Source organism: Empidonax traillii, unplaced genomic scaffold (assembly GCF_003031625.1).
Source record: "Empidonax traillii isolate 1590-97213 ecotype Southwest subspecies unplaced genomic scaffold, ASM303162v1 scaffold148:size1803964, whole genome shotgun sequence".
Classification (NCBI taxonomy): Eukaryota; Metazoa; Chordata; class Aves; order Passeriformes; family Tyrannidae; genus Empidonax; species Empidonax traillii.
In genome coordinates this window covers 306909-332628 of record NW_020955341.1, presented here as the reverse complement: position 1 = coordinate 332628, position 25720 = coordinate 306909, and the positions used below count along the sequence as shown (strand labels likewise).

Below are 25720 nucleotides of genomic sequence, written 5' to 3'. Positions count from 1 at the left end.
GTTGGGGATTTTCTTACAAAAGGTGCACAGATCTGTCGTTTTAACATTTTATCCAAGTTAACATTCAAAATGTTAGTTTTTCTCTCCCACTGCTACTTCAAGCATTTCTTTCTCTATTATCCTATTTGATCTAAACTCATAATAAGAATGCCCACCTTAAATTACCTTGTAGGTGCAACAAACAGGCCTGGTTGTAAGTTTTAATTCTGTAATGGGAAGGACACACTAAGACATGACTTAGTTATCTAAGTCATCCCTTTCTCCTGACTTCCTTTACATTCTCTGTAGTCTACATGCTTTTTCTATTCCAAAGACAGATTCTGTCAGAACTTACACATTTCTGTTTTACCTCAAGGTCATTTCAACTACTGTTTTAAAATCCCCCCCGATAATCATTAAATATTCTTTACAGCTGCATGAGATAATGACACAATTCATCCATGAGTCAGTAAAACTGTTCACCCTGTTAAGCATACTGAGTATTTGAGTCCAGACAGCCAGTCCATGACAAGACTGGTTTATCCTTTTGGTAGTATTAGTGAGGATGGATTAATTACATCCTCACATCCATTTTCAGGAGAAATGTTACTAAGCACCTGTCCTGGAATTGCCTTATACTCCAGCACTCCTTGTTGAAATTCTTTGTTTTGAACATCTCCAAATACTTATGGGACATTTGTCTACACTGGATAACAGAGTCCATTATAACCTAAAACCCAATGTCATTTTTAAATGATAACATAATCCTAGAAATTGCAGTGTGAAGTCTAGTGTAATACCTAACACTCCTGGATCATCTCTGCTTCTCAGGGTGTGGTTTTATGCCACACTTACTGTGGTGAGATGGCAGGTTCTCTTCACACTGGGTAGTGTTAGCTAACTCTTGGCAATGTGCTTCCACTTCTTCCCTCATTTTGAATTAGGAATTTTGCAGCCACAGGTTGCATTGGTTCACTTGATTTTCTATTTGTCAGTTCCCTCAACTGCATTGTGTTCAGTAACTGTTCACCCAGTAGCCAGAGAATTGCTAAATGAGGTGTAACTGGGGCAGGGAAGAAGGAGGAAGACACAAATACGTCAGGTGGTGGAAGGGTCCCCTTAGACAGCAGCCCACAGGTAGGCCTGATTAGATGTCACATCAAACTGTGAGAATGTGTAACTTTTAATTTTCTTTGTTTAAGTTACCATATTAATGACAATTATATACCAAATAGATAAAGAACAGTGCAATTTTTTGTGAGTGGAGCTTGCTTTGAATCTCCTCAGGGAAAGAGGCATGTGCACTTTCCTGTTTCGCCCTCACTGTGGAGAAGCTGGGTCCATCACACACCTTGTGTCAGCCTTCCTGACCGCAGACAACATCTCCCACGGACTGCTCTTAAAGAAGGTACTGTTTGGTTGCTCACCTAAACTGATCACTGTGTGCTGAGACATCAGTCACTGCTTCAAACAGGAGCTACCAAAATGACTTTATCTGGGCAGCCCAAATTAGTTATTGGGCTGCCCCATTAATTAACTTTCTTAGCAAGGCACAAATAATCTTCAGTTTGGTCAGAAACTCCACCTGGAGTAGTGCTGGGGTTCTTGTGCTGGGAGACCCCAACAAGAACACACTGGATCTTTTGGAGGGAATCCAGAAAGGGCCATGAAGATGTCCAGAGGACTGGGGCATCTCTTCTATGAGGACAGGCTGAGAGAGTTGGGGTTGTTCAGCCTGCAAAAGTGAAGGCTCCATGGAGACCACGTAGCACCTTCCAGTACCTAAAGGGGCTTTGAGAGAGCTGGAGAGGGGCTTTGCACAGGGGTAGGCAGGGATAGATAAGGGGTAATTGAAAGAGGGCAGGGTCAGATTAGATATTGGGAAGAAATTCCTCACTGTGAGGATGGTGAAGCACTGGAACAGCTTGCCCAGAGAAGCTGTGGATGCTTCATCCCTGGAAGTTTTTAAGTCCAGGCTGGATGAGGCTTTGAGAAACCTGGTCTAGTGAAAGGTGTCCGTGCCCATGGCAGGGAGGTTGGAAATAGATGATCTCTAAGGTCCCTTCTAAACCAAACTATTTCAGGATTCAATGAAATAAATAAGCTCAACTGAACTTCCTATTTCTTAAGCTACAAAAAGAGAGCTCTTCCTATTCTAAAGCTGTGTCTTTACAGGGAAGATCAACTGTTCAGACATGTCAAAGACTTGGCAGCACCTCTTTTTGGTTACTCCAAGCAGAGCTAAAATTACACAGAAAAAATTTAAGACCTGCTTAGACTTGTTACTACTCCCTGGTTTAGGTCCCAGAAGAACTTAAGGAAAGCTGTTTTTTTCTGTACAGGAATAAAGGTTGTATTCCCTGACTGGCATTTCTGCACTTCAGGGTTCATTCAGGGTTTGATTATTTTGATCAAGAAATTTAACATAGCTGTCTAACACAGCAATATTTTAGACAGAACTCGATTGTTATGAAAGAACAAACGTTATAATTCCTGGCACATAAGTTAATAAAAACCATCACTCAACTCATCCGCAGGGCACTGTTTCATAATTAAATAATTGGTCAGTGGGTGGCAGACTTGCACTGAATTTACTGTGATTTTTTAGAAAGAGTTCCCTTTTAAGTTGGGTTTTTTTGGTTAATGGTGGAAAATTCTTCGTATTTTTCAACATATCCAAGAACAAAGAAAAGTTTGCCTAAAATCACGTCTGATACCATGCTCACAGCTAGTAATTCCTTAAAATTAAGTAGTACTAAGGCTGTGTGTGACCAAAGCATTCTTCTCTTCACTCTCTCCTATTTGACCTGGTGTGATAAGCTGACACGGCAGATCCTACTAACACTAATAAAGGCACTTTTTAGATTCATAGGTTGGTTAAGGCAGATTACAATAAAGATGAGGCAATCACAGATTTATATTATGTACAACAGCAGCACATGACTTCTAATTAATTAAAACTTCTTTTGCTCCTAAAATTGACCTATTGGACTGCAGCTTTGAAAATAACAAATTGCTTAGCGGTTCCTGTACATCTGTTATGCATGAATTTCAGGTTTTGGGGGAAGGCATGCAGTTAGTATCAAATGCAGTGCCCATAATATGTAATACTATAATAGTTACATACCCTTACTAATCTACAATAGTATTGGTCACCTTGCTTTTAAAAAGGTGACATATATTGAAGAACGTAAATTATCAGTAACATTTAAAATTCAGACTTTTAAGTATTTTCTATAGAAGTCAGGGTTTAATGTCAACTCAGTTTATTTGATCTTAGTCCCCCCTCTGTAGTGCTGAAGTGCCGAAATCCTTCTTTTTTTTCATTATCCTCTAATATCATTAAATGCCGACTGTGTTTTGTTTTGCAGAGTCCTGTCCTCCAGTACCTTTATTATCTTGCACAGATACCCATTGCCATGTCTCCACTTAGTAACAACAGCCTGTTCCTGGAGTACTCCAAAAATCCACTAAGGGAATTTCTCCATAAGGGACTGCATGTCTCTCTCTCCACAGATGATCCTATGCAGTTTCATTACACAAAGGTAAGAGCTGCAAAATAACATTGGCCTTGAATTTGGCAACAGTACCACACAGGTCCAGAATGACCTGAAAGCTCTCTTGGATCTATGCTTAGGATATGGTGTCATGTGTTTCAGTCACTTCATTCATGCTTCTTCCCCATTCTCAGTCACTCCTGGGCTTCAGAGGGAAATGCCTGATTTCCTAATTATGTTTCTTTTGTACTCTTGCCTCTCCAGTGTTGGCTGTTGAAGTATAGAATGAAGGATGAGGCTGAAGGGAGGTTTGAGCCTTCATAAACAATCCTCTAGAGTGCCAGGAAAGTCCAGTTTCCTTACTAATAAATCTGGGGAAGTACATTACAAAAACACGAGGTGGAATCTCGAGATGACATACGAGCTGTTTGCTCACTGAACTGGAACAGATTCTTGTCCTTGGGTGGCCTGGCAGGACAGAAGTGCCTGGTCACTGGTTCTGATGGCCTCATTTTGTGCTTGGCACCGACTGGAGTCAGGCTGTTCCTCAGAGTGGCCCGTGCCTTGCCCAGCTGTGTCCCCAGGACAGGCTGGCTCTGCTGTGCTGTCCCCGGGCTGGCTGCTGGCCTGGGACCCGTCTCTGCTGGAAAAGGCTCCGTGTGGATGTCCCACAGCACCAGCCCAGGCACACCAGTGTGGAAGGGCTGGGGTGAGAAATTGCCCTGCTACCTGTCCATGTGCATATTCAGTGAAGATTTAGGTCCTCCAAGGTGTTTATTCCTGGGATTTCCTCCGGAATTGCCTAGTAAATGCCTCTAAGGATCTGGACTGCAGGCTGCAATTTCTTAGACTAAGACAACTGGATACCCAGTGCCTGTTGATTCTTTAACAGAAGTCCTTGGGAAACTTGAAATAAATAGTTCTGTTCACAGTAATTGTGATTTTCAAGTTTTAAACTTCTAATTTTTCACAGCTGTCTAAAGAGCATATATAAATTCCTTAATTAGTAATGACTACATATCCCCATTTATATCTTATTTACATGTAACTTAAATGTATTTTGGTGCTACAGGAAGCTCTCATGGAAGAATATGCCATTGCAGCCCAGGTGTGGAAACTAAGTACCTGTGACTTGTGTGAAATAGCAAGAAACAGCGTTCTGCAGAGTGGATTGTCAGATAAGGTAATTATGGCTGGAAAATCCCCTTTGGGAATGTTAGGACCAGCTGGAACTGAGCAGTCAGTAGTCTGAACGCTGAATAGCAGGTGCTTATGTGTTGTATTTATGCACATCCCTGTCCTCTGTTCCAGAAATATTCACAGACTATCTGCTATGCAGTCTTACAAGTAAAGTATTAATGTTACTTTTGCCCTTTAGCTTTGTTTTGGAATTCCCAAGACATGTAGAGAGGCCAGATGCCTGTTTAAACTCAGTTCTGTCTCCGGTTCCAAACTTCTAATTATTTGGGTGACATCCCATTGCCAGTAATTTTATACATCATGTCTTGCATTAAGTAAAAACAAACTGCCTGTCACAAGCAAGACATGTTTTTGCATAGAAGAGAGAATACAGAAAATATTCCGGTTTAGATAGGCAGTCAGATTAGATTAAATCCCCTTTTGGCTTTAGAATTCTACACAGGCAAGGCTTTCTCTAGGACTTATTTTAGAACATCCTCTCGTCTGTCACTTTTGAACATTTCTCTCGAGCTGGTATGTGAAGGGGTTTCAGAAGTATATTCTGTTGTTTCTTCCAGTACTCCCTTAGTGACAAGTACTCATTTTCCTCTTGTGCAACATCTAACTAACAAAGGAAACCTGAGCCTCTTTTTGACCTCTTACATGAAAGATGTAGCAGTGAAGGCCAAACACCAGCACAGAGGGTTTAGCAAGCCAGACTGAGTGCACTTCTGAGTGATTATATGTATAAACTTTGGCCTTAAAATCTCCAAAACTGGTTAAGATTCTGAAGCCGAGTTCAATGGCCAGCTGGTCGAAGCTGCTCTTTTCACTCGTACTGGACTCACTCAACTAACAAACACTCATTTCTGCAATAAATCAAAGCCGTGGAATTGACTTCTTCCTTTGTACATTTAATCCCGTTCACAGGAAAAACAGAAGTTCTTAGGGGTGAATTACTGTAAAGAAGGGCCTGAGGGAAATGACATTCGAAAGACAAATGTTGCCCAGATCCGGATGGCCTTCAGGTACGAGACGCTGTGCAATGAACTCAGTTTCCTGTCCGATGCCATGAGAACAGAAGAGATTTCTACTCTGTCAAAGTAGCTACGAGCCCAGAGAAACCAGAACATTTCACTCCTAAGCAGGATAAGATGCTAATTAACATCAAATCATCTGTCTTTGATGCTACCAGGACAGAACTGAGCAGTACAGAGAAAAAAGAGAGTATCTGTGGAAGGTAAACAGCATTTGCTGCCGTCTTTTCCTGCATTATCCTCATTGCAAAGATTTCAGTTTCCACAACATTAGGCTTTTTAAAATTGCTGTAAATATTAAATGCAAACTTAGAATCATGTAAGATTTGCTTCATACCGTCTTAACTGCGCCCTGCATTGTAGCTTGGGAAACAAGAGAGAACATCCCTAGTGCATCTGTGACGTGCACCTGAGGATGCCACAGGTGCTGGCAGTACACACGCACCTGGCTGTGTCCTGCAAGCCTCAGTACCAGTCATGGCATTTAACACTCCTAAGTTTAACCCTTTATTCATTAGCAGTTTGTATGGGATGCGTAATTTTGAGGCTACCCGTTCATTCTGGGCAGTGTTCCGATGGTGTTAAAATCACTGTTGTGCACTGTAATGAGCCTAATTATATCATGACAAATTTTGCCTTGAAAGTTGACAACACTTTTTTTATTGCTTTGTAATGGGAATATGTGGATATGCCAGTTCAAATTACTTAGAAGTTTATGCAGATAATTTTGGTTGCATGTAAAGAGAAATTTTTTACTTGAAAAAAGGAAGTGTTCTTATGAATCAGTGGTAGAAACACCAGACCTGGGTTCTGGTCCTACTTCTGACATATTTTTACACCTTTGTTTTAGTTTGTATTTTAGTCGATCAGAGCTCAATGGGAAGTCAAGCTGTCTATTTGTACAGAAGTTATCCCATTTGAAACTTGTCACTTCAAATCATGTTATGTTAAACTATTTATTTATGATGGAGTAGGTAGTAAAATACAGGTACTGGAATATTTATCACTTTTAATCTTGTTTCTATTTGATCATCCTTAAGACACAGTCCTACTCATTCAGAAAGGATTATGGGTAATAACATGATGGCATCTGTGTATTGTAGAAGCTGCTCGTCATTTCACACCAAAACAGACTTGAGGCCAAGGGCAGCAGAGGGTGTGGGTTCTGTGAGTCCAGCCTTGCACTGCTCAGTTCAAAGGCCTGCAGTCCCTAAGGTAGGACCTTGGGACACTTTTTAAATGTACCTGCTGACCTGAATGGTGATTGCAGGGAAACGGCACTAAAGGGGAGTAGGAATTCCTGATCACTTCCTACAGCTGTGCAGCCCTGCAAGAGCCCCATGAGAGAGGGGTAAGCCTAAAGACTGTTAGGAAGCAGCCTGGAAATGAGGCTGCTGAGAGGGAGACCAAGACACACGAGCAGAGTTCTGGCCCTCCAGTCACCATCACAGGTAGCCAGTGTCATGCACAGGGACCTGCAGTGATTGCAGATGTTCTTCATCTAAAAGCAGGGCTGCACACAGGTGGGGGGAGACTTGACTTAGGCTCTTCGGTGCCCCAGCCTAAAGTCTGTAGTGTGCAACTAATGCCAGATTTTGTATTCCTTGTACACCTAAAAATCACGTGCAAACATGTTACGCTGCTCTACTGTATGAGCATAAAATTGTCCAAAGTTCTTAGTCAGCAGTGCCCATTTGGCTCACTGTTAGAAACTGTAGCAGCTCACATCATGCCATCTCAGGACTGGTGACTGTAACTGTTTTAGGATGAAGTCTGAAAACACGGTGCAAGCATTTTAGCTGCATAAAACGCAGATACCTTGTTTTCATCAGTACAACCTCCTAATAAATTTTTATCAACATAATTTACTTGGGAAAAGCATCTGCATCCAGGCTAAATAAGCAATGTGACTGATTGAAGAATTTCAGTTTTAAGTATTTCTATCTGATCAACATGGCTTTACTTGGGTTGTTTCACCTGAAGATCACTGTCAGCGTTGCTTTTGTTGTCACTTACATTTCTTACTATTGTACCAAATTTGTGTGTGTTTAATACCTTTTCAGCTTTCCTTACTTAAACACATCAGGTTTTAATAGGTCTGTAGCTCTTACTAAAACAAAAAAAGGAAAACTGGATTTGAACATTCAGTTAATGGACAGTAATTGGGATTTTGACAATAACCACAATAATTGGTCATGACTACAAGTTCTGCTTGCCGTGCTTCTTTGTGTGCTGCTTTTAAGGATAAACTGGGCTAATAGTATGATATTTGAGGAAACAAAGCACCATCCTTGCAAGCTTCCACTACTACATCTCTTTTGGTCATCTTTTAATTAGGCAAAAGTAATTGATTCCCAAGTTCAGTTCTTCATCTTCGCTGCACTTTCTTTTTTTTCGTGGTAATGGGAGGCTGCTCCCAATAACCCTGTGGTCTCAGGCTGTGGCTGGAATGGAAGGGAGATCCTGTGAGTCCCTGCTGTACACACTGGCTCCAATGCAGGACAGGGCAGTGGCTCATTCCTCCCAGCAGTGCTGGGGGTCACGCCTGGTTACAACACAGCCTGTTTGACTCAAGCTGAAAGGGACTGAAGGAACAGCACTGGAGGTGGTGAATGGAGTAAAATGTGGCTTCAGATTGCAAGAATATCCCGTTTTCTCTTATTTGCCCTAGGAGTAAGGTTCAAACATTATTCAAGACTTCCTTAGATCTGTTAGCTCAGAGCATTTTATACCTTCATCTGAAATGGTTAATTATGGTTATTTGATGTTTACAGCCTATCTACCTGAACAATTGCTAGTGATTGTTTTCTGTTACTTCAGGCATTTGCTCTGCTATGGGATAATAATTTTTTTTCTTACCCCATAGTCACCTTATCTTCTCATATCATTGTTCTTATGTGGCTAAACCTTTCTGTTCTCTTTGCCTAGTTAAAATGCAAGTCTGAAAAGGTGTCTGTAAAAACTGCTTCTTCTTTCTGTGCCTGGGTTAAATGATGTTTATCTTTTGCCTCTTGTGGAAGCATTAAACTAATGAATTGTCAAAGAATATGGTTTACATTTTTTTGGTGTGTGTACCTCTCAAAAAAGCCATAGCTCCTCAAAATCTCCACATTGAAGTAGAGCTGAAAACCTGTGTAAATAAACTGTTAGCAGTACAGAAGACTAAACCAAACTAAAGGACTACCACAACATGAAAACTGAAAAACACCCCAGTGGAGAGAAAGAAGATGATAAGCGATATTTAGGAGAAGGTGCTAAAAACTTAGCTGAATTAAAGCTGTTAATGAAAACCAACTGTTCAGCCTGGCATTAAGGTCTGAAAGTGAAATTGCATTGTCGTCCCACCTGTCTCTTGGTGCCCACCCTGGTTCCCTGATCATCCAAACTGGGCACCAGGGTAGGGCATGGAGCAGCTCTTCCTGATCCTACAGCCTCATCTGAGTATTGAATTATATAATGTAATATTATATATATGAAATGCAATAAGGATTTTTAGATGAAGGATTAAAGTGTCATCTCTCAGTACACAAACCCTTTATTTCTGTTGGTGAGCAGCACCAGTGAAGCACCAGAGCACAGCTTCACCTGTAACTGGAGAATGTGCATTCCTATACCTGTCAAAGCCCTAACTACCAGTGTTAGACAGCCCAGAGAACACTTTATAACAGCGAGACATCAATACCACTAACCCATTAATCATTCACCGTGACTGTCTCACAGAGAGAAGTATTTTTCGGAAGGTCTATTAAAGCAGGTCAGAACCACACCAGCATGGAAGCACAGACTGCTGTTTCAACCCCCTACCTTTGTCCACACCATTCCAGAAGGGCAGGTTTCCAGCTACTTCAGGCTTTCTTCCTTCTTCTTGCATTTTTAACTAGCACTTTGAACCAGAGTGCTCCTTTAATTACTGACTGGATCTTATTCTTCATTCCAGCAGACACACACTGGGCAGAGTTCCCAAAACTGCTAATTTCTTTCTTAATGTTAGACCTACAAACCCCATGCCCAGTTTTAAATATTTGAATCTTCATAGGTTAGTGAGGTAAGCAAACATCTGATAATTAATCATGAGAGCTCAGATAGAAAAGCAGAATGTGCTGTCACATCCCTCACAGACACAACATTCACTGGGACACGGCTGGTTCCCAGAAAAACATTATCTGGTGATTGCACACTGTGGTTACTGGAAAAGCACAGGGTGCCATCCAGGTTAATTTCAGCAGCAGGAAAAGAATGTTCAGTCCTTAAAGAATATTGCCATGTGGCAAGTTCTAGGCCTGAGAACCAAACATCTGAAGAAATGACAGTTAATGAAAATTCACTTTTGAAATTACTGATTTTTGAGACATGCTCATACGAAAGCAGAATTCCCTTCACCCACTTAAAACAGGTGAGGATAAAACCTTTAGCAAGTTATCTTCAAGCGTGACTTAACAACAGAAAACATAATAAATTATTGTAATATTAGTCACGATGAAATTCCTTTCATTAAAAAGTAGTTAGTGGGTACAAAATTAAAGAATTCTGTATATGCAGTGTCCAGGATTAAGGGCAGCCAGGTTAACATACAGCTCCTGCCTATATCAGACATCTTTAAGGCTCCCTGAGGGGGCTTCTCTTCCAGGATTCAGCTGGACACAAAGAACCACAGCTAAATATTCCTTCTAAAAATACTGCATTTGGCACGTAGAGCTGTACAAGGTGCAGTTTAACAGTTCAGTTCAAACCCAGAGCACAGAGATCTCACTGGTTGTCCTGGTTTCCAGTACCGGAACGAGTATGGATTAGAAAACTTTTATAATAATACATAAAATGCTCTTTAAAGGAAAGTTAAATGTCCCATTTTCCACTAGAAAAAGAAACATGCACATTACATTGATAAGGTGCCCAAACCTGAAACCTGGTAAATAGAAACATTTGCTATCTGCCCAAGTACACCTACCTCCTGGTGTGCCTGTCAACTGGTCACCCTTTCCATTGCAATTTCCTGATCTGTTAATGAATTCCTCTCCCATTTCTCACTTGGCTTCGAAAGATCCAAACAGGTAAGCCAAGTAACTAGACAGAGGAAACAGTTACATTAATTACAGAATTCAATTCTTATTTAAAAACAGGGAAAAATTAAGCAGAAGCAATATTCCAAACCTTAGCATTCTTAAGCTTTAAAATACCACCTGAAACATGATGAAATAACTTGGGGAAAAACTCCATCACAATTCTCTGAAAATAAAAGTAAAAATCCTTTTCCTAAAGAAACCTGAATTAAGAGTTATTTTTCCCATCACTGCAGAATATTCCAATTTATTTGTGTACTCCAGAAGAATCAGAGCAAGTCTTTATTGCAGAGCTGCATTAAGCCACCTTATTAACAGCACCCTTCAAAGTTTAGGAGAGCTCACACTCACAATGGCACATTTTTAACCACACCACCTGCACAAGGCAATTGTATTTAGATTAAAACTCACTTTTCCCACTTCTGTGAAAATCCAAGAGATTCCTTAAGCTTGAAAGAACTCTGACATTTCTTCCAAAGTAACTTTATTGCACAATTCATACACAAAGTTTATTACAGTGGAATGCCCTTAGCCATTAATATGATCTCTAATGTTTAAATTACAATTTCACATTAAACCTGTAAGAAACGTTCACTTAACACAAGAAAGTTAATCTGTTCTAATGCCCCCCACTAACAGTTATTTGTAGTAATTCACATTTTCAAGGTCTAGCTTCTGGAACTCATTGCCATCTCCATGCCAATGGGATTCCTTTTCCAAAATTTTTTACTAAATGTCGCCCTTCAGACTAAGTAATACCAACCAATACCAAATTACTAGTTTGTCAGTGTTAATATACCTATTATTCCATATAACATACAGTACATATATTTTACAAGGCACACATTACAGTACCTACATCACAGCAGTGTGAATTACAGCAACTTAATTTAAAAAAGCTGCACAGAATACAAAGTTTACTTTTTCACTATTTAAATAATTTTTGCATTAGTTTATATTGTAATTGCAAGTGTCATTATGCTGCAATTAACAACCTGTTTGCATCATTATAAAATTACATTTTAAGAAGTTCATGTAAGTTCTCCGCAGAAAGTCAACTTATAAAATCTCAGTTCAGAAGAATAATTCTTCAAATATTTGAAAAATAAAGTTAGCTTGAAGCTTTCATTTAGATGTTCTTTCTGTTCTAGTGATATAAAAAGTTTAAAAAATTCAAAGGTTGTTTTAGAGTTCTGAAAATGGACTAATGCAAGCTCAAAGAGCAAAAAGAAACCAAAGTGGTGTGTGATTAGGAACATTTGCAAATGTTTTAGTGGAAAATCCTGGGCCATTAACAATTTTCGGCCCAGACAATGACTGCCTTTAACAACCAAACTGTTTTTAACAACCAAGCACTCCATACATTTTCTGAAGAATATCTCATTGCTACCAATGGCTTAACAAAGGTAAAAAAATTGAGTTCTAAGCTATATACACTCCTAAATAGATTTTTCCATAGCTAAATACAGATTTACACACTAAGCCATACTGGCTTTCAGATAACAGACACAGGAAGAGTAGGTTGCTTATCTGTCTTTAAGTCTATACATTTGACAACCGTGCCATAAGCCAAGCTCAAAGAGGTGCCATTTGCTGTGCACATTCTTTAACAAACTGGAGTATAATAGAGAGGTTCTCAAGATCTAGTTCACAATGTAATTAAATTACTTTGTAGCCAATTTGGAAAAATAACCTCAATGTGCATATCTATGTGTGCACATGCCTTTGAGCTCAGAACCTGTCTGGGACAAAAGGCCTTACCTTATGGCATCACTGGATTTTAGCAGGTATGGTAAATAAAAATGCAGTCTTACAGTAAGCAAGATTTATGTTGATACTCCATCAAATGCTACATTTGAATATTTTAACTCAAGGCTATCGAGTGAGAAAAAGTAGTATTTATTAATATACATTAAAAACCATTATTCATTAATTCTCTACAGCAGCAGTTCACTTCCCTAACACTATTTATGCAAAAGAGGCTTGGGATGGGTTTCCTGAATAGTAACAATTGTAGACTGCCTAAACTGAGCTCTTTAAAGATTTTACTCTGCTAGACACAAAATGCCACTGCACTCCAGTTGTGAAATCCCTTTTCCCAAGCTGTCACATGCACATCTCACTGCAAGCAACATTACTGTTGAAGTCTCCCTCTGCTACATAAAAGTATATTGCACTTGTAGATAAAAAGCACAGCACCCTTAGATTATCTATCACCTCATAACTTTTCATATACCTTAGAACTCTGATTTCACCACTTCAAAAACTCAAGAGGAGCAGATAAAACCACAGCATCAGACTAAACTACGCCTCATTTGCTAATTCAAATAAAGGCATTCTCTTCAGACATGTCCAATGTTTAGAAATAATTTTGGCTGGTTTTTTATCAAAAGCTATAGAGAAACTGATTTACTGGGGTTTAGGATTGTGTATGAAACTGTTTAATCTTTCCAAGCTAATAAGACTATGCTAAACATCATATAAAAATAGGCTAAGAGATAAGTCTTGTCAGAAGAATCAGGGGAAGTGCACAAGGACATGTACGGAGCTGCCTACACTCTCCAAAACAGATTTAAAATAATTAATGCTAAAAGTCATAACAGATCAGATCGATACAAGTATCTGTAAACCCTAAAAGCAGCAAAAACTGACTACTGAAAAACAGGCAGTGGGACATCTTCAAGTTTCAGCAGTAAAATTTCAAATTAACAATCGCTAGTGCTAATTCATCATCTTTATTCACGTGACACTACAAGGGACTGCAGTTAAGGGCAAGAACTGTGAGGTCAAGCCAAGTTCATCTCTGTAGCAAACACTGTGCTGTTCAAACAGCAATTAGCAGTTGCAGTTGTGCTGTTACGAATTGCTTCATCTAGTAGTTGAACTGTTAATATCCAAAGAGTTTACTGAAGGTACAGTTTGATCATTAGGGTTGCACACACACACAGACTCGCTCATACACCCAGTGTTTGACAGGAGCAGCGTCGATTCCCAGCGGCCAAGAGGAGACGGAAAAGAGGGACTGTGGAAGAGCGGCAACGGGAGGTAAAAACAGACGTCCATGAAAACGAAAGCTTCAAGTGGCTCTGCTCTGCTCAGCCTGGCCAGGGTCAGGGTCTGTGGGGCTGGCCAGCCTCATCCACCATGTTAAGGATGTAAGTGGCAACATCGTCTTCCGTAGGCGCGTCTGAGACCACCCAAGAATCACCCGCCCCAGTCACTTGCCGCCGGCACACAGGGCAGTTCCTGTGACGGTCGCTCCTGTGAGGAAGTCAGAGACATCAGGATTTTTCACTGATGGTGAAAAATCACCTTCCTGGCCAAAAAAAGCCAAAAGAGCCCCCAAACAGACAAACAAAACCCACATGGAAACCAAAAATCAACTTAGTGAGAACTTCAAGAATGATGATGTTAACTGGACTAGACCACCTATCTATTTTTTTCTTTAAAAACTTTGTGAGGAGGACTGGCCAACAATTCTGAGTGGAGCGAAAATTTGGAATCATTTGCTCAGGTTAAGCAGAATGCATCTAGCTACCTGTCCAGAAAGCTTAAATGGAAATCCACAGCCTAAATTTATTCTTCCTATCTTCAGATATTCAGCTGAGGCATTGCAGAAACCAGACCCCATAAGCTTCCTAGATAAAGAGAAGGACCCTTTTTCCTGGAGGAAAAACTAAACTTCATTGAAGTTTGGACCTGATCCCTCAGGGCCCCATCGCCTTCCACCAACTCAGGGGTCCCAAACAACAAGGCTTCTGAGCTGGGAGCCTCTGTTACATGCCTAAATTAAGAAGAGATGAACGTTCAAAATTGCCTACCAAAAAAAAGAAAATGGTATAACTGGAACGTAGTTAGGAATGCAGCTGATTCATCAGCCAAAGCAACACAGGATCCACTCTCCACCACAGTGGTTAAACTAAGCCCTGTCTTGCTGATGGATGTTCAGATGTTTTCCCAGAAGAGAAAGGTGACTCGTTATATTCTGAGATCCAGTGATTTTTTTACTATGGTTTTTCCTTGGGGGAGCGTGGTGTTGTAAGAGTAACTTCTTTGGTAAGTGTTTGAGAAGCCACAAAACAAAATTCTTGTGCACAAATCATATCCAAAATGATTTGCAGTAACCAGGCAAAAGAAGGCCTTTAGCAGAGCATGTGTGTAGCCCAGACTGCCAGCACACCTACCCAGTCCCTGCACGCCTGCATGGCTAAGGAAGAGCTCTGCTCCTCCACACAGCAATGTCTCCCTCAGTTTTCCAAAACTGGAGTATCAGAGAGACCCAGAGGCTGAAAAGCTGTTCAGTTTACTGTGAAGCTGAACATAACATTGTAGGGTACGTGTTATACAGAAATTTGAAGGTGTTGCCATTGGGAAGAAATCTTTTTCTGGAAAAGTCTGATACATTTAGATCAGTAAACGGTATTTGAAGTGAAAGCATAACATATGGAAAAAAATCCCTCTGGTAGTTATTTCCCAAAGGAGTGACAGACAGTCCAACTTGTCTTCACATTTGCATAGTCTTACAAGTTTTGAGATTTTGTGAAGCATAACATGCCAGCATCTGCATATACTGTCTTCTCTAGTTTTTGAGCAAGAATAAAATGATTTAATTTTAGAAGAATAAAAAGGCATAAGAAAAATGCTGAAAAGCACTTTCACATCCCTTTTCTCCCAAATGAAATTCCTTGTAAGGTTTTAAAACCTTGCCTTCCTTCTGCTGTGGTCCGATTTTACTCAAGCTTATTATGTATCATATGTACATTAGCTTGGAAATATCTTCAGATATTAAATTATATGGGAACTAAGGAATTTGTCAGACCAAACTGAAACATGTCAGATAACCAGCACATATTGCAAAGTAATTACAATTCTTCAATATGCATTACCATTTATCGATGCATTTCTGGCAGAAACTGTGAGCACATGGCAAGATTAAATCAGCACGCCCATCCATGCAGATGCAACATTCCTCTTCATCCGTCAGCTGCTTAACCCTGCAGAAAAGAAGACACTAGTTTCTTCCAGATGTTTTACATTTACACCCTAGTAACTACATTTTTCATAATAATTGGTGATAATTAGAGAAAGGAGCACCTGTGCTCATAACTTGTGAATGGAGTAGTTCTGCCAACCCAGCCAAGGTCAGCAGACAGGGCCCCAAGCTGCCAGCAGACAGCAGTGGGTGAACTAAAATTACAACATGCTTCTACTCTTTTGTTCCAGGTGTTGCAAAAGGGTTCTGTAAATCCCTTTTCAGGAGGGTTACCAACAAGGAAGCGTGAGGAGTTGTAACTGTTCCATATCACATGACTGGGCAAATGAACAGAATCACTGTTTACATGAAAGGCGGGAGAAGAACCTGCCTTCCGTTCACAGTGTCTCAGGCTCAACGATTTCATAACGAGCTTTGCCAAATTTCTGCGTGCTGGCTTATGTCCTAGACCAAAACATGCATGTCAAGAGGAGCCCTACTGGAATGCATGTTCACTGACTTCACATGCCACCAAAATGCCAGGAGTTAAGCTGCTCGTTGCACTGAACAGTTTTAGCTTGCAATACACTCAGCATGACTGTTCCTCAGATTAGGAATCTCAAGTGGACTGTTCCCACAGCTTTCCCAGTTAAGCTCGTAGGTGTTCCCGTTGGTGGGGAGGTTTAAAAATCATATCCCTCCCTGAGACAGACATTGTCATTTCACCTGTCTTTATTTTTTTCCCAAACGATAGAAATGTTTATGTAAGGTCCCTAACAGCAGTATCTCAAATATCATCAAGACTTTTGAAGCGTGAAAAGGTGCAGAGAATGCTCAGCTTTCACTGACCTAACTAGACATGTAAAGTTCCCTAATTTTATAGGCATGCCTCACTTCCAAAACAACCAAGTGATCTGAACTGCTTAGGTGTTCCAAAAATTCTGATTTGGGAATCCCTTTTCTGACTCAAGGCACCAAGACAGCGTTCTAGAACGGATGGCATTTCAGGAGAGACAGTCACCTTAATTAATGACTGCTGACCAGACCACTTTTGCTTAGGCATCTGGTAAGCTTGTCAAATCCAGCCTCATTTTTTAACTGTACAGATAAGCCAGCTTATGGACTGCAGTCAACATGCTTCTGTTTTATTTTTCTGTAGGTCCATGGGATTCCCTTTTCAACTTGCTTTTTGAGACCTTACTTCAAAATCATGGGAGATTTTTTTACAGATGGTGATTAGCATACAGCGAGGACAACAGTTTCCAAAAAAAATCTACCTTTTGAGTAGCACGCTATGTTCTTTGGACCTGTTCCCTTTCATTTCCCTCCCCATGCAACTCTGAGGACTAACCTTTGAAAGCAGTTCAATTTTTGAGATTTGCTGGTGTATATACAAGCAATTATACAAGCCCTATTTATAAAGTTTCTGCAAACTAAGGTTTAGTCATTGCACTAAGTTCCTGAAGAAAAGGTAAAATAAGTGGCAGACTAAGGAAATGTTTGTCCTTCATTATCAGAAAGCACAAACCACTTATGCGTATTTTGGAATGCTCTGAATAGGAAGTGGATGTTGTAGAGAAATGGGGTATTATTCCAGTGGAAGAATTAAGAAATGGGGTATTATTCCAATGGAAGAATTAAGAAGAATGAACCAGACAAGATTTGCTATTTTTAGAGCTGAAAAATGACTAAAGGAGAGAAGAATTTGGGCAAATGGGTGATTATCTCAGAAAAACAAAGAGAAGATTTTTCTGGGTGCTTCAGCCTGTGTTTTCCTTAATGACTTGAAAAACTTGGATAAGACACAAGCTCACTCCATTGCACCATATTACCAAAGTATACTCTGTTGCTACGTCACTAATCCTACCTCAAGCAATGAAGTTTACAAACAAGAAGGATGCTCATCTCCCCATCTCAAAGTGTGAAAATTGAAAAAGAAACTCACACAGGAAACCGTTTACCTTACTCATTGACTTTAGCAATATATGGAGTTGTTTTGCACAAGTATTTGGGGTCTGTTTTGTTTGGTTGGTTTGTTTAAATGTGTGTTCCAGTATAACCCCGACAAAGAAAAGGGAAATAAGCTTTTCGGATCATGTCCACAATGTAGTACTTAATTCTAGCATTCTAATAACTTAGAACAGCCAGTAATTTAAGACTGTTCCCATATAAGAGAAAGAGGAAATTAAATTAAATGAAAATAGGAACCTTCTGCAATCCACTGACTTAGAAAAACCAGTGGGCTCTATCTGTGGAGTGACAGCACAGCTGATCCCTTTGGAATTCTAAGAGCTCAAGGGTGACACTCAGCTTGTTACCTGGCTACCAGCTCTTCACTGGTTAATCCAGAGAACTATACCATTTACTACTTTTTCTTGTAAAACCTAACTCTACCTCTCTTAAAACTGACTTAGAACTCTGAACTAATTCAGGAAGTGAAAGGTAAGGAATTACTGGCAGCAACACTTTCAACAGGGAAAGGGTGACAGGCTGCTTGCTGTTATACTCGGTTTGAACTGAAGTTACTGCAGGTGTTGACCTCAGTCTTTTGTTTTTCCTGGTTAACAAAGCAGAATGTCAACATGTGTGAGACAGTTCACATTTTTCCAGTCTTACAAGTTAAATTATTACCATAATTGATGAGTTTCTAGTGGCAACAGATGGGAACTTTCACATGCCAAAACGTAAGAGGAAGAGAAAGTTAAAGTGGAAGAATAACAAAATCTGTTTAAACAAACACTGTCAAACCCCCTAGATTTGTAGCTGCAGCTGATTCCGTTTCCTCCTGTTTCCTTATTCAGGAGATCCAACGTATACCATGTTTATATTAGAACTGATCATTAAAAGGATTGTTTTAAAGCTGAGGTATGGCAGCACTAACAAAGTTTCACCCAAGTACAGATCCCTTAGTGCAAGAGGTGTTCTATTCACGTCTGAGGAGATGCAAAGCCTGCAGCTGCCAAGGGCAAACAGTTTTGATCCTCAGGCATTTGCAGTTGGGGTTTTAAACACAACTTCCAAAATACTGATGTTGTAACCGTGGTCAGAAGCTAAAGGATATCAAAATACCTTCCCATCCACAAGCTGGCCTGACACGGTGACAGAGACATCAAATTCTCAGAAGCTTCTTCAGAAGTATCACTCTGTGCAAGAACTCCTGCTGCTTGACTGGTGATGTCTTTATAAAGTTGAACGAACTGATATAAGTTCAAGATTCTGGAAGCTTCCACGATGCCACTTGTTTTATTTATCTTAAGACACAAAGATTGTTTACAATTACTTATCAGATTTCAATTTGACATTGCTCACAATGTTTTCAATGCCCTGCAGTTCTCAGGGCAGCAGCCACCTTCCCAGGTGTCCATCACCTCATCAGCAGGTCGCGGTCTGCCTCAGCAGAGTTAAGAGCTGCACACAGAGCTGCTGCAGCTCGAGGAATACCACAGAGAGGACTGCATTTTTAGGCCAAGGCACTTGCCATCATTAGTCAAATGGATTAAAGTGTGAGGAGGGACCTAACAGCTAGGAAATGGGACTAAACTTAGAACAGAGACCAGAATAATCAGCCACCTGATATTTGAACTTAAAATTTCCTACAGTGATGGCAGTTTAATGAAAACTAAGAGTACACACAAAATTTCAATCTGTAGTTTCAAAACAGGTTTGAGGGTTGGCTTGGTTAACTGCATGTTAAGATTGCTCAGTGGATTCAGAACCACTTAAGGACCTTACTTATAGGATACAGAGGGGAAAATCTCATTAGAAAGAGCAAACTTTTTAAGTTAAACATTTAACTTTTAGATTGGTTTTCTAAGGAATCAGACCACATACAGCCACATTAGCTCAACTAATAATGCCTGGAATTGATGACTAATGTCTACTATCAGACTATATAGTTCCCAGTTTGCTGTACAATTGGATGACTCGACCTCACAGATCTGAATTTGCAACTAAAGAGCTGTAAGTGGTAGATACCATTCTTTTGAACTTAGTTATGAAAATGCTTTTGTTATTGTGCTTTTTGGAGAAACTTATAATTTAGACTTAATTTATCTCCAATAGCATCCTTAAATACATCAGCTGTACCAAAATACAAGTAGCAGGTGTTGGATTTCACCACCAGAAGTGACAGCCCTCACATACCTGCACACAAACTGTCAATCCAATTAAAACTGTCCAACTTACCTTAGTACATATGATCCGAACGATCACCTTCCAGAAGGCAGAAGTATCAGAACCAGGTTGCACTTCAAATAACAGATGTTTGTCTTGTCCAGAAGCCAATTTTGCAGTACTGGAATAAAGAAACATCAGTTTTACACCATGTGATAGATGTGCAAAGCTCAGCAGCCTCAGCCACAGTGGGATTATTTACTGTTCACCTGTCTGCTCTTTATTTTTACAGAGGTTTTAGCAATACTGCCCACAGACATCAAAGTGAAGAGTAATGACTTTCTCAGCATGTCATTAAATATAAAATACACAATCCACTTTGCTTTAAATTGCACAGCAAACTTCAGAAAATGATGTGCAAGACTTCTGATCCATCATCAGCAAGTGCACTTTAGAGACATTTTAATTTATATACGCTCTCATTGTTCATTACAGTAATCATATAATCTTGTATTCAATCTAAAAAGGTTATTTCCATGTATGTAAAAAAAAAAAAAAGCCTGTGAGGACCAACATGTGCATATGAGGTGTATTTTGGTTAGTACATATTAACAATGATGCAGTCAGGTGAAAGTGTCAGGTGACCTGAGATTTTTATTTTTAATTTTTTTAATGGAACACAGACACAACGGTCTATTCCATCAGAACCAGAACAAGCTGTATTAGAATCAGCCTTAAGTAAACACTCCAAAGGAAAAAACACTTGAATAACAGTACTTTGGAGTTAATTATATTGATCCATGCCTAGATTCTCATGCAAAACATCAACTAATGTTCTTCAAAATCTATTTATGTAATGTCTCCCCAGAAGACAGCTCTCTGTTCTTGAAGGTCATTCACAAAAATATGACACTCCACGACAATTTCTAAACTGAACCCAAATTCACATTTCAGTTAAACATCAAAGACTCCAAAGCCCTTATTCAGTGTTTGTGTGTTTCCACTTCATTTTACCACTATTATTTTATAGCATAAATGCAGGGTAAAAACGACAACTCTGCTTTTGTGTTCATTGCTTTTTACCATCATTGGTCTAACAAAAGGCAGGCTATGAAAAATCTTACTTATGCAGCCCTTTGTTGGGGATTATCCAGGTCACTGGTTCCCAGCAGTCAGACACGGCTCATCCTTAACGAGGAGTAGCCTCGCAGAGGGGGCAGAGACACACAAAGAGTTGTGCCTCAGGTGCCACCTTCCTCCTGCTGCTGGGCTGTCCTTACGAGGCTCCCACTGCTCCTTCCTACCCAAAGTGACAGGCAGAGAGGAAGCAACACTGCATCCTTGGTGGATGGTGGGAGGGAGAAGAGGAAGGGAGACAGGTAACACTTCAGCAAAAAGGTGCCGCTAAATGTCTACCTCTTGTGAACTTCTAAGTGAGAGCAGAGCTTGCTGGAAGAAGAGCATTGGAGAGAAGAGATTTTAAGGAGGAGAAATGGCTCTGGTTTTGAAGTGTAATTACGACCCTTATAGAAACTTAAAGAACTGAAGGAAACATTTCAAAGGTATATGGCCAGTTCTGGCTTAGCCAGCACAGAATAATATACTGCACATAAAGTCTCTGTAAAACGTGAAAAAAGGAGAAAGAAACAAAGTAAGGCTTACACATCATTAAGTTCAGCTACTCTTCCCAGAAACTCTTCATAGGTTAGGAAACCACTTTCTTGAACCAAAGAGGCATGCTTTGCTACTTTTTCTGGCAACTTGTTAATTACAGTTTGTGTGTGGCTCGAAATTTGTTGACCCATGGTGAAGTCCTTCACCTCAGTTCTGCAGAAAGAAGTTCTCATTCACTTGCAGAGTCTCTGCTAAAAATATTTGAGAGAGTTACATATGTGTGGTTTTGAGTGGCTACTCCCTTATTTTCTTTTAGTGTAAGAATGTAGCTACCAACTAACTAGTCTACAACAATTATTCTACAAGTAACACAACCTGAACAGTCAAATCAGCAATGAAGCAGAATGCTTGGAAGAGACTGGAATGTGGTATTAAAAACTTGGGGAAAAAATATTATTTTTCTTACAGCAATACCTATATTAAAGTCTTTATATTTTTCACACAGATTTAGCTCCAACACACACATATATAAATACATCCAATGAAATGGAAAAAAAAAATCTAAAGATGACAGTGGTAATTTATGACAATCTTTGTTTATCCTAAATATTTGTGCATGTGAATGCCTGCAAATAAGCACATCTACATCTGTTTACACATAGACATTACACTAGGGATTAGCTTTCTTACATCAAACTTACATTGGCCGACCAAAAGAACTCCCACAGCATTCTGAAACTGGTAAGCCAAGGAATCCATGTCAGTATAAACCAATTTAGGAGTCTCCCTAGCTGTCTGATAAGGATTTACCCCGTGCCTTCCCTGTCTTTATCCACTTCCTCCCTCTGATCCCTCTGATCTGACTTTCCCCCAAATACCCGTTTGTTGAGTTCATCACTTGTAATGCAAACCAGCGTTTCCCGCCCTTCTCCAGGCAGAGATGTGCAGTGCCCAGCTAAGTGCAGCACACCCACCTGAGCTTAAACACAGATTAATCTGACAGCAGCTGCATTACAAACACCTTACGAGAGACACCACCGAGAACCAGAACTTCACCCTGCCGGTACGTGTGGCTGCACTTGGGTATAAACCCACCCAGGGACACGACCTACAGCTGTTGAGATCTGCCACGGTGTGAGAACACACAGCACACAGAGCGAGCTCCCGCCAGGGCCTTCTGTGAAGTGTTATGGCATTTCTCAACAGAGAATACGCTTCCCATTTACGGCTTGAACTTTGGCCGATTTCTATTCCCAGGTGTGCTCCCAGTGGAGTCACTAACGCCGCAGTCTCCGCCTGTCCCGCTCCCTGGGCCGCGTTTGCTGAGCACACGCCCAGCAGACACACGTCAAGCACCACCTCCCAGCACCACATCCTGTCACTCTCCACAGACTCCTCTTCCCGATCTCCCGGCTTTGTGTTCCCCGGAGCTCGGGCGCGGCGTTCCCGAGAGAGCACCTGGCGTGTGCGGGCCTGCCCAGCTCAGCACTTGCATCCCCGCACTGAGAAGTTTTGGGGGGAAAAAACCGCGAGAATGTCTGCACAAGCGGGTACTGGGAAAAGGTTATTCCCCCAGAGGGTGGTCGGGCACTGAACGGGTTCCCGAGAGAAGCGGTCACAGCACCAAGCCCGACAGAGCTCGAGAAGCCCATGGGGTGACTCTCGGGGTGTGCTATGCAGGGCTAAGGGTTGGACTCGGTGCTCCCTGTGGGTACCTCCCAACTCGGCACGTTCTGCGGTCCTACGAAATGTTCCCTGCGGTGTCTCCTGCAGGACCCGACACACCCACCTCACCCGCCTCACCCGCACACACCGAGCCGCCCCGAGGGGCCCGGGCGCGCCCCGCCCTGCGCGGGCCCTCAGGGACAGGCCGCGTCACCGCCCTGCCCCGCCCGCTCCCCCGCCCGGCCCTGCCCGCACCCTCCGGCCCCTCGGCCCAGCGCTGCGGGCGGTCCCGGCGGTCCCGGAATTCCCGGCATTCCCGGCATTCCCGCTCACCGCAGCCCCGGCACATCCCGCGGAGCCGCCGCCGCCCCACGGGCACCGCAGCGCCGCGCACGCGCGGGGGGGCCGGCGGCTCGCGCAGGTGACGCCATCGCGCGACTCGCGCCGCCCCCGGGACACGGCGGGAGCGGGAACGGGAATGGGAATGGGGACGGGAGAGAAGCCGGGAGCGGGGATGGGAGCGGGGCTGGGCTGAACGTCCGCAGAGTCGCGTGGAAAAGACCTCTGGGATCGAGGGGTCCAGCCTCTGACCGATCGCCACCACGTCGGCCAGACCGCGGCACCGAGAGCCACGCTCAGCCTTGCCTTAAACACCTGCGGGGACGGTGACTCCACCTGGGCAGCCCCTTCCAGTGTCTGATCGCCCCGTCTGTGAAGAAATTCCTCCTGATGTCCAACACAAACGTCCCCTGGCGCAGCTCAGGGCTGTGTCCCGTTGTGCTGTCGCTGTTCCCTGTGGCAGAGCCCGACCCCGCCCGGCTGCAGCTGCTGTCGGGGCTGTAGAGAGCGATGAGTTCCCCCCGAGCCTCCGCACTGTTACCCCTCCTGTCACCCAACAAAAGTGCTCTGTAGAGTTGCTCGTTTGGGTTCTGTTTTTTTTTCTATTGTTGTTGTTATTTTTAAAGAAACATCCTGTAATATCTCGACTGACCGAAACAGGCTCAGTTTTCTGCGCCCTCATCAGACAGTGCTGCCTTGCTCGGGGTTCCCAGCGCCCCAGGGGACGTAGGACCACCTGTACTGTTCACTTTTTCCTACAATCTCTAATAAATGGCTATTTAAATGATGCTTAGTGGAGTCTGAGCCTCGGTGGGATCACCCCAGGCCAGCGGCTGCTGGTGCAAATCTGCAGGGAGGATGTGGGCGGTGGATGTGCGTGGCAAAGGGCAGTGCTCACTGACCTTTTCACAAAAAAACCCAATACCCATAAAGGACAACAAGCCACCGAGGAACATACATCCTAGAACATCCTCTGGGTCATCCACATCCTGATGTTGCAATGTTTAATTATTGATTTATTTTATTTTTTTACTTAATTTAAAGAGGAGAAAAGGAGTAGTACTTCCCCTTCCTGCCCACTTCTGTTCACACATAGACACACGTACTTCCCATGATAAAGGCACCCCTCTATTCCAGACAGGGATTGGGCTGGACTGGGAACCTTGCTGTATTTCCTGCAGGCCAAGCACCCCTTTCACCTAAGGTCAGCAAACATCTGTAGCCTCAGTGTGGGAATCTGAGTAGTGTTACTGTCAAGTGACAGTACAAACTGTGCTCTCCTGCTCGGTGGGATGAGGTACTTGAACATAATACAATTTCTGACACATAAGGAACTTCAGAGCTGTTGAGGTGGTCTTGTAAAAAAAAAAAAAAAGCACAACACTTAGGAAAAGTCAGAAACATAATGAAGAATTTCTCTTAAGCTTCTGCTGCCTCCAGTTGCCTTGATAGTTAAATAAATGTTTCCTGTCTGCATTGTAGTGGTACATCCCTTGCAATACCAACACCAAATGAGCAAGAATGTTTTGTACTTTCCCATTTGAATGCGACTGAGTAGTAGTCACTACACACAGACATTATGAAATACAGTAATTGTTGATTAGTGCTTAGAGCTACCTTTATTACATACAGAGCAGTGTAACAGGTCCTTTATTCCTTGGAGTTTGGCATAAACTGTGTAATGGAAAGGAGGGGCAGATCAGGCCATGTGCAGTGGTCAACTGTCAGTGGAAAGATCAGGATGAAAGCTGAATTTCTAAAGTACATGATAAAACAAGACACAGGTTAAGGCAATATCCTATTATAACAGCTAGTATAGATATTTTAGCAATTAAATGCTTCAGGGTGAAAAAAGCACCCTTATTTAGCTCTAAAACAGAAGCAACAAACTTCCAGTAAAACTAGAGAGCAATTCTCCAAATTTCTTTACATGTGAATGAGATAATCTGAGATAAAAGGAACAGGTTATCTGTGGAACAGAGGTAATGTTAGCAGGAAAGTGAGAGGTAGATAATTATCCCTCAGTGATATGGGAAAAGAATAGAGAAACAGGTAATTTCTAATCTCTAAAACATGGTAAAGAGAGGCAGAAGGGAGATTATAATACATCACAAAGAAAGTCAAATGCTACCTGGAATCCATTGGTTTTGCCTGTGTCCTTGAGCCCCTTTGCTCTTCTGGCACCATCATGGCAAGTGTTGTTGTGGCTCTTCCTGATGGCCTTAGCTGTGCTGCCTGCTCTCTCAGAGTGCTTTCAGTCAGGTTGCC

General features: G+C 41.7%; 2 protein-coding genes across 9 annotated transcripts in view; one reads left to right on the top strand and one right to left on the bottom strand.

Annotated features, from left to right (window-relative positions):
* Positions 1 to 6094, top strand: part of AMPD3 (adenosine monophosphate deaminase 3) — a 28751-nt gene extending 22657 nt beyond the window's left edge. For both annotated transcript variants that reach the window (XM_027884494.1, XM_027884493.1), the window contains exons 12-15: positions 1267 to 1387; positions 3351 to 3524; positions 4549 to 4659; positions 5586 to 6094. In XM_027884494.1, coding sequence (XP_027740295.1) covers positions 1267 to 1387; positions 3351 to 3524; positions 4549 to 4659; positions 5586 to 5762 — 583 coding nt within the window. In that variant the 3' untranslated portion in view covers positions 5763 to 6094. The remainder of the gene's footprint in view (positions 1 to 1266; positions 1388 to 3350; positions 3525 to 4548; positions 4660 to 5585) is intronic.
* Positions 6095 to 11216: 5122 nt separating this feature from the next.
* RNF141 (ring finger protein 141) lies at positions 11217 to 23505 on the bottom strand. 7 transcript variants are annotated; one of them, XM_027884497.1, is made up of 7 exons: positions 23447 to 23505; positions 22150 to 22186; positions 21497 to 21699; positions 19907 to 20015; positions 18791 to 18972; positions 15636 to 15743; positions 11217 to 14010 (listed from the first exon to the last, which is right to left on the bottom strand). In XM_027884497.1, the coding sequence occupies exons 3-7, from the start codon at positions 21679 to 21681 to the stop codon at positions 13860 to 13862; spliced, it is 735 nt and encodes a 244-aa protein (XP_027740298.1). In that variant the 5' UTR covers positions 21682 to 21699; positions 22150 to 22186; positions 23447 to 23505; the 3' UTR covers positions 11217 to 13859. The 7 variants fall into 7 exon arrangements, with proteins under 7 accessions (XP_027740298.1, XP_027740297.1, XP_027740303.1 ...); XM_027884496.1 differs by lacking the exon at positions 22150 to 22186; XM_027884502.1 differs by lacking the exon at positions 22150 to 22186 and having other exon boundaries at positions 21497 to 21661; positions 23447 to 23489.
* Between the last annotated feature and the right edge of the window lie 2215 nt (positions 23506 to 25720).

Excerpts from the sequence above, each read along its gene's own strand:
- RNF141 (XM_027884497.1), bottom strand. The coding sequence starts at position 21,681 with ATGAGAACTTCTTTCTGCAGAACTGAGGTGAAGGACTTCACCATGGGT. Across the intron at positions 20,016-21,496 it reads GTAGCTGAACTTAATGATGT|TACTGCAAAATTGGCTTCTG; the intron begins GTAAGCCTTACT and ends TCTTTATTCCAG. Across the intron at positions 14,011-15,635 it reads CAGAAATGCATCGATAAATG|GAGCGACCGTCACAGGAACT; the intron begins GTAATGCATATT and ends ACTTCCTCACAG.